The 15032-nt window shown below is 32.8% G+C and overlaps 1 protein-coding gene across 2 annotated transcripts; it reads right to left on the bottom strand.

Moving 5' to 3' along the window:
* Positions 1–2962: 2962 nt before the first annotated feature.
* On the bottom strand, positions 2963–6785 carry LOC120350018. Of its 2 annotated transcripts, XM_039421978.1 has the most exons (3): positions 6378–6785; positions 5346–5543; positions 2963–4673 (listed from the first exon to the last, which is right to left on the bottom strand). In XM_039421978.1, exons 1-3 carry the CDS (start codon positions 6439–6441, stop codon positions 4630–4632), a joined length of 306 nt encoding a protein of 101 aa, XP_039277912.1. In that variant the 5' UTR covers positions 6442–6785; the 3' UTR covers positions 2963–4629. The 2 variants fall into 2 exon arrangements, with proteins under 2 accessions (XP_039277912.1, XP_039277911.1); XM_039421977.1 differs by having other exon boundaries at positions 4315–5543; positions 6378–6553.
* Between the last annotated feature and the right edge of the window lie 8247 nt (positions 6786–15032).

Here is a 15032-nt window from a genome sequence, read left to right as displayed (position 1 = left end):
ATATCATATTCAAATTGTCCAGAAGTCTCCATTTACTCACACAGCGGTTATTTTTCTTTGTTCACTTATTATTTTTCTCTAATAATGGTTGAACATACGAAATTCAAACTTTGCATAATCATTTATAACAACTAGGCAAAGCTACCAAAAAATTATGATAATTTTTCAAAATCATGAAACAAACTGAAGACTTCTGGACAATTAGAATATGATTCATATTCTATTCATTGCATTTTATTGTGAAATGTACTTGTTTTATGAAATTTGACTTTTCAATTTTCTAAATAGCCGCCGTATATAAAAAGTCCGCCAAAGTTTCATCATTATTTCTCTTTTTCCTGTGGTGGAGCAAACATAGCACAGCCAATTTCTGAGCTCTTGACAGTACCATTGCATAAATGTGACTGAGAATCTCTCAATTCATTAGAAATATTCTGTTATTATTGCTGCCGTGTCCGGCGACCGTCGAACGGCAGTTGCAGTGTGTTCTGGTATTCAACCGGCGCCGGATCCGGTAAAACAGCCGGTCCCGCAGTTTTGCCGTGTCGTGTGTCCCTGGTCTAAACAGCGATAGCGCTATCCTTTTCTTGCTCTGCAACGTTGCCAGTTCGTTTTTAACAATGTAGAAATATAATTAATTTGACAAAATATCACATCTCAATTATGAAAATCTATTCTTTTTGACACTGAAAAATATATTTTCTTGACGAACAAGGTATTTGCTACTTAATGTCTAGTTATGCTACTTATATTTCAGTAGATATTTATCTTACTTTCAACTCACATATTCAGCCCACGTATACAATTTATAAAGCAGGCACTTCTCTAGAATAAAATTATTGAAATAAGGAAAATGAATGAAATAAATATTTTTTATATCAAAATATATTGTCTATCTTGGCAGTTTTGACGATAAGGTGACAGCTCAATCTACTCTTTATGTTCTCTTGAAGAACAAAATAAGCTACTTTGTCAAGCAGCCTCTTTGAAGTTCGCTTAAGGTAGCTTATTTATTCAATAAACGTTTTTCTATTCTATTCTACCTCTGGTGGTCATAGATAAAATAGTCTATTCAATGATAACCTATTCAACATAGTTATTATAACGGTTTCAATACTATATACAGAATTGGTAAAAAGTATAGAAACAGCCCCTCAGAATCAACATGATCCTGATTTGAAGAGGTCTTTGCTACAAAATGGCTAGATATTTCTATTCCAGTACGGTATTTATTTTACTTTAACTCACAAATTCAACAGAGCATAAAGGGTAGATTGAGTTGCCACCTTATCGTCAAAAAATGCCAAGATAGACAATATTTTGATATAAAAATATTATTATTCCATTCATATTCTTTATTTTAATAATTTTATTCTAGATAAGTGCCTGCTTTATAAATTGTATACGTGGGCTGTTATTATTTTCCTAAATAATAGGCCCAGAGACCTTGACGGTAATGGGCATCAAATAATGTAAAAGTTAAGCGAACAAATGACAAAAGTTGGTAACAGTTAAACTAGTCTGTCACACAAAAAGTATGCTAACAAGTTAATCACATCATAACTCAACAATCCATTCAAAATATGACATGTACAAATTCACACGAGGAAAATACTGTACTTTCAATGGTATCGTCACTTCAGAATTTTCCTATTATAGCTGGTACTTAATTATTGGTCTTTGTTTAACCTTGTGTATAAAATGGCAACACGCAAAGCACAGCAGGTATACTACTCCGGGTGCTGTACTAGGAAATTGAAAGGAGTTCACATTGCTATTCCAACTCTCAATAATAATGGAGATTAGCACTATGGTGAGTCGATTGAATATAATTTAAGTTGCATTATTGAATAAGATTCATACTATCCCATGAAATGTGTATATGTATGGGCAACAATAAAATTTCAAATCGATTCATCTAAAAATTCATGTTGAATAAGAATCATATTATTCCTTAAAATATGTATATATAGGCTACAATAAAATTAATAAAATTGCAATAGCACTTAACTTTGTTTAATTAAGTTTGTAGCGTGAATACGATGTTGTGGAACTTTTCCATAATTGAAGAGACTTGAAATGTAGTCAAAAAACCACTTTATTTAAATAAAAATAATATTTCAGAGGAAATATTAAATATTTCAGAGATTTTCGTGTATGTTCCTGTAAAAAATATTAATTTTTATTTAAATAAAGTGGATTTCTACATTTCAATAAGTTTTTTCACTTGACTTAGAGTATATTATTCATATTATTGAATATATGATTCCATCAGAGTGGAAGGTGAATTTACCATTTTACCAAATGAATAATAACTTCAGAATATACGAGAAAAATTCTTTGACAAAGTCCAACAGTACAAAATTTTACTTTATTTCTATTTTAGTAGGTAATTTTGAAATATTTCAGTAGCCCCAATTACAAATTTCGCATTTCATCATGATTAGATTCACTTGTTAAAATTTTATAGATTTCTCTACCTGCAACATTACCAGTATATTTCTGGTATATGCCGGCGGTATATTCTGCAATTTTACCAGTTTCAGGAATAATGAGACATTTTCTTGTAATAAGCATATTTTCTTGTTACAGAATGGAGAATGATTTGCTAATGGTTATCTAGTTGTTATCTACTTTCAAGATATGCAAACTTAGATATTTTCGCACTTTTAAGTGTTGATGCATATTTATTTTGAAACATAGAACTCCAGAATTCTCATTGGTTATTATTTTCAGTTATTAGTAATTTTCAAAGACAATAAGAACCATTTTTGTAATTTTGACACTTCTGATTTCTGGCATTTTTCTAGGCTCAAATATTGTATACAGTACTATCAAATATTGTACCGGTATGGGATTTAATTTTTTCTACTTTTCAGTTTAAACAACTCCTTCCACTTGTGGTTCTGATATTGATGGCTGTTCTCCCAATGAACTTGGTAGAGGGCTCCTCACCCCTAATTTCAAATACTGAGATGCCTGCAGCTGTGGGTGACTGATTTTTCTTATTTTTTGCTTTCCTGGATGGTGTTTCCACAAACCTCAAGTTTCCACAGTTCTGGGGCTCCAATGGATCGTGAGAAGTTTTATATTTTATGATGCTGTGTTGTTGTGTGAATTCTAATTCTGCAACTTTAGAGAATGGCACTGTCCTGTAATTGAGTAGTTTTGATGTGGCAGCATAATCCTTGAAGTCTTCTTGTTTTAATTGAATTATTTTATACGGGTTGTTTGAGTTGATAGATTTCAAAACTCTTATCAGACCAATAGGCGAAAAAAAATCCGTTTTGCTCATGGCCTTTTCAATTGCACTATGAGCATTGTCTACTTCTTGAACACAAGAATGACCGGGCAATGAGTACTTCATTTTAATATTATTAATCTGTTTGTTCTCTCTTAGAAAATCAAGAATCGCATTTGACATGATCGAATTTTTGTTTTGTGGAACACAAGAGTCACTCCACAATGTCAATTCAGTCAATTCGTTTTCATCCACTACAACATCAAGAATTTTTCTTAAAGCACTGGCAATATCATTCCCTGCACGGCCTGAGAGCGTTTCTGGCCACAAAGCACAGTACACTTTTTTAGTCACAGTAAAATAAGCAGTAAGATTGTATACTGACAATTTTCTTAAATAAAATAAGCTGCTGATGTCTGCATGAGGAGTAAGTATCACATTCTGTAAATCAAACAACAAAACAGGCGTTTGATTTTTATTTTGTTTTTCCTTTTTTCTTGTATCTCTCATGTGTGTTTTTAATAACTGGTGGTGTTCATAATCTCGCTCTATTTCTTCTGTCAGTTCTCCTTGCTTCTTTGATACATTATAACTTTCACATACGTCGCACCGGTCAGATTTAGGTACATGAAATCCCAAGTTAAACTCTGTTGCAAATATCCTATAATACATCGATTTTCTGACACTCTTAACATCTAATTCTTTACATTTATTTACATATAGTTCATACATTTTAGAAACACTCAGATTTGCACCTAAGTAAGACCTCTTAGTGTGGGCACGGCAATAATGAGACTCAATGCAGGGAAATGATTTTATGTGCTCTCGGCAAAAGTCTGCATCACCTTCTGGTTTTCTTCGACTGAGTATATTTTTTCCTCGTTTGTCTGAAGTGGGATTGTTTGTTTTGGGGTCTTTTGTTTTATGAGCTGTGTATATTGGCTTTTGGGAGATAGCTAAAGTACCTAAATAAAACTTCTTACACACCTCAACCTTCTCACTTTTTACATGTAAGTAGTATTTGAATGAGTATTTTCTCCTAGAGATTTGTTCAGAACTGTTATTAGCTTCGGATGCACTGTCATCACTAATCACTAATCCAACTTTCTTTGGTCTTGCAGTTAATGATCTAGATGTCGTATTGAGAATAAAATGTCTTTTCTCTGTAGCATTTTGGAGTGTGTAAAATGACAAATGTATATCTGTTCTTTCTTCATCACTTACTTTCGAAGCACACTTAAATCTACATGATGAGATACAGTCTTTTGTGTTTTTCACAGTCTTGGATTGTACAAATTTTCCTCTTCTACTGGTGTATTCCTTGCCAGATTGATGTGCTTTTTTCGTTATATTACATTTCCACTTTGAAGGATTGGGAACTTTCTTCCTCACATTTTTCTTTGGTGTATAAATAACGAGATCTTCATGCTCCCTGGAATAGAAAGAGAAAATCTTGATTATTATGTTTACACAACTCATACAATTCAATCTTTGTTTGATCATATGATCGTAGTAAAACATAGATGAATAACTTGCATTAATTTGTTTATATTTTGGTGTCATCTTATTGAAATAAGTGAAGTTTTTGTGTTTTTATGCCTTTCTAACATCTCAATATAGTCAATTTTATGTGGATTTTGTAAATTTTTGTGGATTTTTCCTGAAGCAGAAATGTCAAGTATAAAACATACACAGTTATGGTAACATTTGAAATCCATTGGGTAGCCTTCTCATTCAAATTCAAAAGAAATATTACAGGTTCAGCCTAGTTTTTCCTTCAAGTATTTCCATTATTTGATGATTGAAAAACTAAAGATGATTGATTGATTCAGCAATTCAATAACATAAACTGGTTGAGCAGCTCAATTAGCCTACTGTTAAATGAATGAAAATTCAAAAAGGTTAAAGTGAAAAGTGATTATTATTTCTAATAGATGGGTTTGGAAAATATAAACATTTAGTAAGAGAGCAAGAAACCTAACGAATGTTCCATTGCAGTTGTGATGTTTATGCTTCTCATAAGTAGGTTTTGGTTTTTCATGCACACTTGTCCCAAATTATATTGCAAATTAACATATACAGCAATATTGCTGAAGATGCTTACCTGTTTTTATTTGGGGTGTTGGAAATATTAACATGGTTGTTCGCTTCCTCAAAAATTTGTTTTTCCTTTTGATTCTCATTATTATTATTGCTCCCAACTTCTGCTGCAGATTTGGAAGAGTTGGTTGTAGCATTACATGTGTATTGTTCAACTTGGAGACAAGCCTGTTTCTTCTTTTTAGATTTGAAACTCTTCTTTCTGTAATCAAAAGAGTAATAATTGAATGATATCTATCATACCTGAACAAACACAGCCCTAAATGAATCATCAGCTTCTAAAAAAGAATATTAATAAATAGATATATTGGTTCCTGTGCATGTCTATTCCATTTTGAGCAATATTCTAACAAACCTCTGCTGGATATAATAAAGCTTATAATAATTTCATTTAATTCATTTATACATTGATACATAGCCTACAATATCATTCTCAACTATGAATGATTGGGAAAGGAAAAACAGGCTTTATGTCCAAAATTGTTCCTTTCCCAAATTTATATTGAAATTGTCTAAAAATAGGTTATGTTTAAATCACTTTATAAATTTTGTTCAATTTTGAGTCCAAAATATTTCAATCTAGGAATTTAGAAAACCAAATTGGATAAGAATATTTTACTGAATCATCACTGATAATTGAAAAATACTATATTGATAATTGAACATTTTTAAACTTGAAAAGAAACTCAAACTTACTCTTAAAACAACAGCCTTCTATTTGAAATTATTGTTGTAATAAAGTTATTTGTCTTTAGCATTGTATTTTAGATTTTTGATTGATTCAGTGTGAGACAATCTTTATTCATTCATAAGAAAACTTTGGAAATTATTCCAACCCAACTTCCAGCCCAGTCATCAAACAATGTAGGCGGCAACACACGTTTATTGTTGCCCAAATATCAATCATAATAAAATGATATAGGCCTAGCCTGAATAAGATATATAATAAAAGGAAGACTTTCTAATATATAAAAAATATGAATTGAGATACATTGATCCCTAGAAGATGAATAAAAGTATAATGAAAAATACTAACCTCTTACGTAGCTCAAAGATGTCATCATCAGAACTTTCATCTGAAGTTGGAAAAATAAAATCATCACTATCTCCTACATCGCTAAATAAATCACAAGTACTCTCTAAATCAGATATTTCATCCATTTTAAAACGTTTTCACCATTAAACAAATTGAAATGAATACAAACACCACGAGACAAGACAAGCGGAAGTAGCAGTGGGCGTCTGTGTGAGTTAGAACCTTGTCAAAATAAACAATGTGTGGAATGCCTTGCAGATAGAACTTTGTCAAATTGATATCTCGGCCAATATCCGTCAGATCGCGTTGAAAGTCAGTTTTTTATGTTCTTGAGAGTCAAATCAATGTAATGAGCTCATAACCTCAATTTCACCAAAAATGACAGTTACAACCTTGTCATTCCAACGGTGCGAAATATTGGTCGTCCAAAAAACCGATGAACTGGCTATAGAATTAGTAGTTTCATAAATTATTTTTAAAATAAAATGTTGACCTCACAAAATTCTACATGAATGATTTGTGGGAATTACTGGAAAGTGCAGTTGCTATCCGCAGACAGTTTGTCAATTCGACAATATTGAATAATGATTGATAATGAGGATGCTTGGCGACGACTGTTTTGGCAATCCCGTATGATTATAAGATTTCTTGTGCTTTATTCGACTATATTGCAGTCCGCAAATATTAAGGAGCGTAGACTATTAAAACGATTTTAAGATTGAACTTCAGTACCGTACGGTAAATCAGAACTTAAATCGTAATTCAAAAGTCGTTGCAAATCAGCTGGAACTCGACTTACTATGATGTTCAAACTTGACTATACTCCGTACAAAATTAATTTTGACTTGGTGTAATATGTGGCACAGAGAAATGGAGGGAGATCAGCCAAATACAGTGATGGATAGAGTCGTAGGTAAAAGCGCGGTTGCCAATTTGTCGGATTAGACTCAGTCGACTCAATGCTTTCAGAGAGGAAACTTCGTAAGTTTAACATGTGCGTTTGAATACTTACTAGAAATTAGAGAACGCTGTCCGGTTCAGAACGGTAACATCGCCGCAGTTGTATCCCTACCGCTGTATGCCTTCTCTGCTGCGCATGCTCTTCCCAAGTCAAAAGTAATTTTGTATGGAGTATAATTTCGACCTTGTAACCGGTTTAATACGGGTCTTAATGTAAAGTTATGCATCAGAGACGAGGACAGTACAGTGCAGTCAGTATACGGTAGCTAGTGTAAGGGTAACCGTCCACTGGAACCGCATTTAACCGATCCGTTCGGCCGTTGGATCGAACGAATCTGCCGGTCGTTAATCCGGCCGAATATTGGCGTCCATTGGAACCATTTATGTCAGTTTAGTTCAGTATTTGGCTGGTTGCCAATTATTGAATTAACTACTTTAATATAGCCACCAACATTTTTCATAAACAATTATATTGAGATTTTGAATATCCACTAAATTAGTTATTCATTACAATTATCTTACCTTCAGATCCTATTTGTTCAGCAATCTTTGTCCACAGACTCCTTTGACCATCTCAACGATGAAATTTTATGTATCGCATCTCACAATGGAACATGCTCCCTACATACCGTACATTTTTACCTACATACTAAATAATATAAGCGGAAATAAATTGGCAATTGCTTTAATGAATAATTATTATTAAACGAAAATCTCAAATTAAATGCTGTAAACCACCCCGAACACTTCTGCTAGGTACTGCAAATATTGACAGTTCCAGAAGTCTTCGGTGATGATTTACAGCATTTAATTGAGATTTTAGTTCAATAATTAAAATATAGGCGTAGGCTATATGCCTTGATGGTGGGCATCGATTGTAACATAAAGCCATAAGTTGAAGCCAGCAAATCACAAAATTGGGTCTGAATAAAATTGCATCATTTTTAATCTTATGAATATGAAGTAGGCTAAGGTAACTTACCGTATGCGAAGTAATGCAATATCATAAATTCAGATTAAATACGATTTGAAATATCAAGTTGATGAAGAATTGAATAAGATACAAATAATCTAATTATGAATGTAAGAATATTAGAGTAGGGGAAATATCAGGGACACATTTTTAGTGCAAATATGACTAGGGAAACAATAATATTAAAGCATAGATATAAGAATAGATAAGATAAAAGAATAAATAAAGGCACATTCAGTGTAGCACTCAATTCAAAAATGTATAGATAGGAATTAGGAAATTCCTTTTTGAATCTTTTTAAAGAGGTAATTTAAGTTGAAGGTATCTTAATTTGGTGCGCAAGTTTATCTATAATGTCTATAAATGCTGTATTATTCATTTTCGAAGTGAATGAGCCAAAATTCAACTCTATCTTGAAATAATACTGAAATAAAACCTTTCTAAAATGAGTAAAATTTTTAGAAAAACGTAAATTTAAAACAATTTAGTTTCAATCTGCAAATTTACAAAATTTCCACAAAATGTTGGAAAAATGATCGTTTCTTAGCAAATTATTTATTCAGAATGATTTAGGCTAGCTTATCATGAGCCAAATTCTGTCAAAATACCTAAGTTAGCCTACCTAATATGAAAGCATTATTCTCAACTGTTTTCAAAACCGTCTACCTTTCTCGGAAACCCTTATGACGAAAAATTGTAATACGTTTTAAACTGTGCTGAAGAATATTTTTCCTCTTCAAATCATGTGTATTGAATGATTTTCTAAATGTATGATCTCAGGAATATTGTTACAAAACTATGAAACAATTTCAGTTTCTCACGGTTTGAACAATTTTCTAATAGGAAATAGTTGTCAAGACAAATGAAAGATAACTGATCTGATATAGAATAAAACATTCTTTGCTCAATTGTTTGTTCAATTATTTATGTTTTCATCTCGCATAAAGTAGACCTTTCAGTTACATTTATAATTTCACTACCGTATTTCAGAGTCTGCTGATTAAAATCTGAGAAAAATGAAAAGAAAAACGTTAATAGCTCATAAAATCCATTTATACTGCTATAACGTTTTCATGGTGAATCCAATCAAGGTATGGAGTTTGTGCCTGCACTTTTTTAAAGATGCTAAAGAAGACAATTTTGAATAAAATTTAGAATTTAGAAATAGGCCGACACATCTAGAAAATACCTGAGTCTATACCTAATTCATGCAGGTGAACGGGCTAGAGTCAAGAAAACTTCAATTAATCTTGCCATGCCTGATTTAATAGGTTTATACTATAGAATAACACTACAATTTGAAATAATAGAAAAATACAAACAGCCTCAATAAACATTGGCAGCTAAAATCGAACAACAGAAACAACAATATCATGTTACTTTGTTGACATTCTTCATCTGATTCGGGGGCGCATTACTATCCCCGTTTAGATAGCAATACGTCACAAAACCAAACAAGATCAGTCATAAAATAACCAATCAATTTCAACATGAAATTACTCAAGAAAGAAAAAAACCCGTTGAACCCAAATTTCGTCGATAGTAACCCATATAACCCATTTCATAATAATTTTGAATCCCCACTTTTTATTGACATTCTCGAATGAACCTTTGTTTCACTACACTGCACTTTCGTTGGTTTGTACGTTGCTTTATCGTCGGGGTTACAGTACCTTGTTTTTGGCGGTGAGCTTTTACCGGTTGAATTTGGCTTGACGGCGACGTCCTCTTACGTCCCTAGACCTGTCGTCTGAACGGGTGTCTTGAAGCGGTTTTACATAAAGTTGCGGGGTGGTAGTACAAGAAGTTGGTTTGGGGACACACATGAACCGCTGTAAATAAATGTATTACAGCATTAATTTCTAACTCTTCCTACAATTCATCAAAAGCTAAAACAGGAGTTATCTAATGATTACAATTAATTAAATTCTCTCATTCTTTGAATCCTCATTTTATATAGATTTTTATCTTTAAACTACTGATTCTTTTTATCAGAATTAATGGATCTTTCTTCACAAATAATTCAAATTGAAATGATGCTAACTTATATGATATTTTTGGTTTGGTTTGCGAAATCAAATATAATTTTTCATATAGTAGCTCGGCTAGTATTGTTGGAAACTTGTGCGCCAGCCAACATTTATTTTATTTATTATTTATGAACTATAGGACGCAATCCAAGTGTAAATAACGGGCATTCGCCCAAAACTGCTCAGAACCTTAATTAAAAATGAACATTCCAGAGTTTATGATTTGATTTACCTACAAATACAAGTCCAAAAACTAGTATCAACTGAAATTATGAATTTATCACCTAATAAAACAAGACACTTTATAACACAATAAAAGAAAAAAATATTGAAAATTTCACTTTAAGGAAAGATAATGTTTGCCTTATAAGATTCATTTTGTGCTTAGTTTTTTACCTTTAATTAAATAAAATTAGTAGACACATAGAAAATAATTTAAATTGTATTAAAATTTGAACATTCATTAATATTAATTTCCTGGAGAAGAAAAACTTTCTTCTTCATCTATTAAGATTTCTATCATAAAAAATTTACTAAATCATTCAAAAGCCTTAATGACATAAGAAAACAGAGTCTGAAAAATATAAATTAAAAAATGTCATAAACTCAATATGAACAATTCTTAAAAGTTTCCTTCCAATTTAAAGGCTATCTTCCTGACTTTCAGCAATACTCTACGATAATATATCTCCAGAAACAATAACTCAAATGTAACGTAACTGAAAACTTTCTATACTTCTGTAGAAAAAAAATTATAAGTATCTTCCATCACTAATAAAATCAAAAGGATTATTCTCAATCAATATTATTAACTTGAAAAATAACAGGCTTTGTTGATAAAATCTTTTGATTGAAGTTTCACTTAATTAATTTCCCTAAATTATATTTTAACCTTAGTTTACGTACCTTAGCGGTTATTTGAAGAAACAATTATTCGTACATGATGAAGAAACACAATTAAACCTTTCAGGACATGGCACTACTAGTAAATTTAAACATTAATAAAAAATAAAACTAGCTCCTACATTAACTACTGAAATAAACTTATAAACCTGCCCAAAAAGGGGGAAACATAGTGACTACATCTTTACTCTCGTAGTGCTCCTAGCAAAGTGTCCTCCGGAACATAATCTGGTCTCTCGACTGGGGAATCCCCACTACTGTATTTAGAAACAGGTCTCCTATTGGGCGAATGGAATCAATTTGACCAATCGTCGCGTGGCTTCTACAGCCTTTAGACCAAATAGTAACTGCAAAATCGGTAGTTTGTTATAATTTCAAAGCTTGCTGTTTTCCAACTTATCGCATTTTATGTCGCGACAAGAAGGCTAAGTTTTAGAGATAATTCCATAATCTACATTCCTCGACGACTCGGAGCCACAATTTTTAAATATCTATCATGGGAAACTCGAAGTCATGGCCGTTCATAATAGAGAGAGAAAATAATTTATTTCGCTAACTCACTTACAATAATGGCTCTAGTCTATTGCGTATTAAATTTACTATTATAACTTGGGAAAAGGCCTGAATTAAAGAGAGTGCCCGGCACAAGTTTAAAGGAGATAATATTCTCTCTACCAGCTCTATGACATCAAAAATGACTTCTTGTTCCAAACTTTTCTGGTCCATAATTTAAGACCAAAAATGGCAAGTAGAGATTTTCTCATGAAAAGATTTCATATACAGAGTGAGTCATATGTATGGGAACCATTCAATAAGTTTGGAGACTGTTGTAGATATAATTCTGTAACTTTCAGGATAAATTTATTATTGCTGGTCGAATATTCTACCATTTAACGTACAACTGAATTTCAACCCCTCAGAAGGGGGTGACTTAGGTGTTGTAACTCGAATATTTTAAATGTGAACACACATTGTGTGGTATATCATTTTAAAGGCTTTTTTAAAACAAGAAAGATGGCATCAATAAAAAAGTTTTATGATACTACTTTAATCCGAAATGATGGATGATTGAAGTTTTAGTTTTTAAGAAACGGGGGTTGTAACTTAAATATTTTAAAATGTAAACACCCATAGTGTGGTACATCATCTTAAAGGCCTTTAAAATGATGTACCACACAATGGGTGTTTACATTTAAAATATTCGAGTTACAACCCCTAAGTCACCCCCTTATGAGGGGTTGAAATTCAGTTGTACGTTAAATGGTAGAATATTCGACCAATAATAAATTTACAGTATTATATCTACAACAGTCTCCAACTTTATTGAAGGCTTCCCATACATATGACTCACTCTGTATAATTTCATTAATAAAATTCAACCTGTATAGACCTATAGATACATTATATATATATATATATATATATATATATATATATATATATATATATATATATATATATATATATAGTACTAGCCGTCAGGCTCGTTTCGCTCGTCATATCCATCTAGCCAGGGGGCTGCGCCCCCTTGTCCCTCGACTGGATCGTCCAAAAATGAGACCTCGCTTCGCTCGCCTGCATTTTTCATTTGAGCATGCTTCATTCCATCAGAAAATCAAAGTACTTCCTAGCTCGATTCAATCACCGATTAATTTCAATTATTTAGTGCGAAGTGGAAAACTTCGTTAGGATATTATGAGAATTAAAACAAAAAACCGCTAATTTTTGGGCGCATTCTTGGCGTTATTTCAAATTCCTTCTAATTATTACACCCCAGCTGAGCTTCTGTGGTAAATTTGAACATTTTCTGTTCATTTGTTATCGATAAAGCTGAGAAAGCGCAAAAAAAACTGCTGGAAAAACGCAGATTTTGGGCGTATCTTCGACGCTATTTCAAATTCCTTCTAACACAACATTATTACACCCTAGCTTAGCTTCTGTACTAAATTTGAACAATTTCTGTTCATTTGTTCTCGATAAATCTGAGAAAAAGCAAAAAAAAAAAAAAAACGCTGGAAAAACACTAATTTTGGGCGTATCTTTGACGTTATTGCAAATTCCTTCTAACACAACATTATTACACCCCAGCTGAGCTTCTGTACTAAATTTGAACATTTTTTGTTCATTTGTTATAGATAAAGTTGAGAAAGCGCAAAAAAATACATATTTTGGGCGTATCTTCGACGTTATTTCAAATTCCTTCTAACACAACATTATTACACCCAAGCTGAGCTTCTGTAGTAAATTTGAACATTTTCTGTTCATTTGTTATAGATAAAGTTGAGAAAGCGCAAAAAACGCTGGAAAAACGCAGATTTTGGGCGTATCTTTGAAGTTATTGCAAATTCCTTCCAACACAACATTATTACACCCTAGCTGAGCTTCTGTAGACTACTAAATTTGAACATTTTCTGTTCATTTGTTCTCGATAAAGCTGAGAAAACGCTAAAAAACGCTGGAAAAACGCAGATTTTGGGCTTATCTTTGGAAATTTTTCCAAATCCATTCTTAGTGCGCCTCTAAGGGGTCAACTGAACATACCTACCAAGTTTGAACGTTTTTGGTGCGGTAGATTTTTAGTTCTGCGAGTGAGTGAGTCAGCCAGTCAGCCAGTGAGTGAGTGCCATTTCGCTTTTACATATAATTCTATTATATAGATACAGTGCTCGCCAGGCCGAGCACGTGGAAGAAGGAGAGGGGAGGAGGTACACCCTTCGAGCTCGAGGAAGAACTTCCAAACACAGGCGTCAGTGTAGCATTACCTGCGCTCCGAAGATGTCATTTGAGATGACGAAATGCTAGCAAGTAAGTGAAACTGCTTATCAGATGTACCCGGTTGATATTTTAGCACAGTATACAGTGTATATAGATTCATTATTAACATAATTATATTATCTTATTACACTTTATGTACCTTATACTCTTTTATTTTATTCCATCCTGTCTGATCCAATCCAGTAAATGTAACTATTAATGACGGCCAATAATTATCAACTCATTTTCTACTGATGAAGTAAAAATGGATGATGTGCAACTGGACTCCTCATTCATCTTATAATTTAGACTTATGGGTATACTTGAGACCTATACAGCTTGAAACGATAAGACTTATAGGTCCTAAACTTATTGTTCCTATGTGCAGGGTGGCTGCCACTTGTGGATACCATTACAGTACTGTCCCCGTCTGCAGGGGTATAAATTCACATTAAAAGGCCCGTATTCAAAACGGTTTCAAGGTCGAAGTCAGGTTTGAGCTTCACCAGTAAGTAGAGTTCCAGCTGATTTGCAACGACTTTTGAATTACTATTTTATTTCAAGTTCTGACTTACCGTACTGAAGTTCAAACTTGAAATCGTTTTCAATACAGGCCTTAATATTTGCGGACCTAATAATGTCGAATAAGGCACAAGACATCGCCACGGGATTGCCAAAACAGTCGAATCCCGCCAAGCATCCCCTTATCAATCATATTATCAAATCATTCATGTAAAAGTTTGTGAGGTCAACATTTTATTCAAAAAATTATTTTGAAACTGCTAAATGTAGCCAGTTCATCAATTTTTGGACGTCCACTATTTTGCTGTCTTATAAAGTCTATGAAATTAAACGGAACTCGACAAACACATGATGTGTGCAGATACCGCTGTACGGTACACAGATCAATCAACCTAATAGAACTTTAAGAACGGCAAAAAATAAGACGTCCAAAAATCTATGTTTGTGTAACTCGTAAAGTCAGGCCTACAGGTACTTATCCTCATTGGATGCATTAATAAAGCAAAGTTTCCT

Source organism: Nilaparvata lugens, chromosome 2 (assembly GCF_014356525.2).
Source record: "Nilaparvata lugens isolate BPH chromosome 2, ASM1435652v1, whole genome shotgun sequence".
Taxonomy (NCBI): domain Eukaryota; kingdom Metazoa; phylum Arthropoda; class Insecta; order Hemiptera; family Delphacidae; genus Nilaparvata; species Nilaparvata lugens.
Note: the sequence above shows the minus strand (reverse complement) of the source record. Positions and strands in the feature narration are given on the sequence as shown.

Bases quoted from the DNA above. Each gene is read 5' to 3' on its own strand.
- LOC120350018 (XM_039421977.1), bottom strand. From the start codon at position 6,502: ATGGATGAAATATCTGATTTAGAGAGTACTTGTGATTTATTTAGCGAT. The intron at 5,544-6,377 runs GTTAGTATTTTT...TTTTGATTACAG, and splicing joins ATCTTTGAGCTACGTAAGAG to AAAGAAGAGTTTCAAATCTA.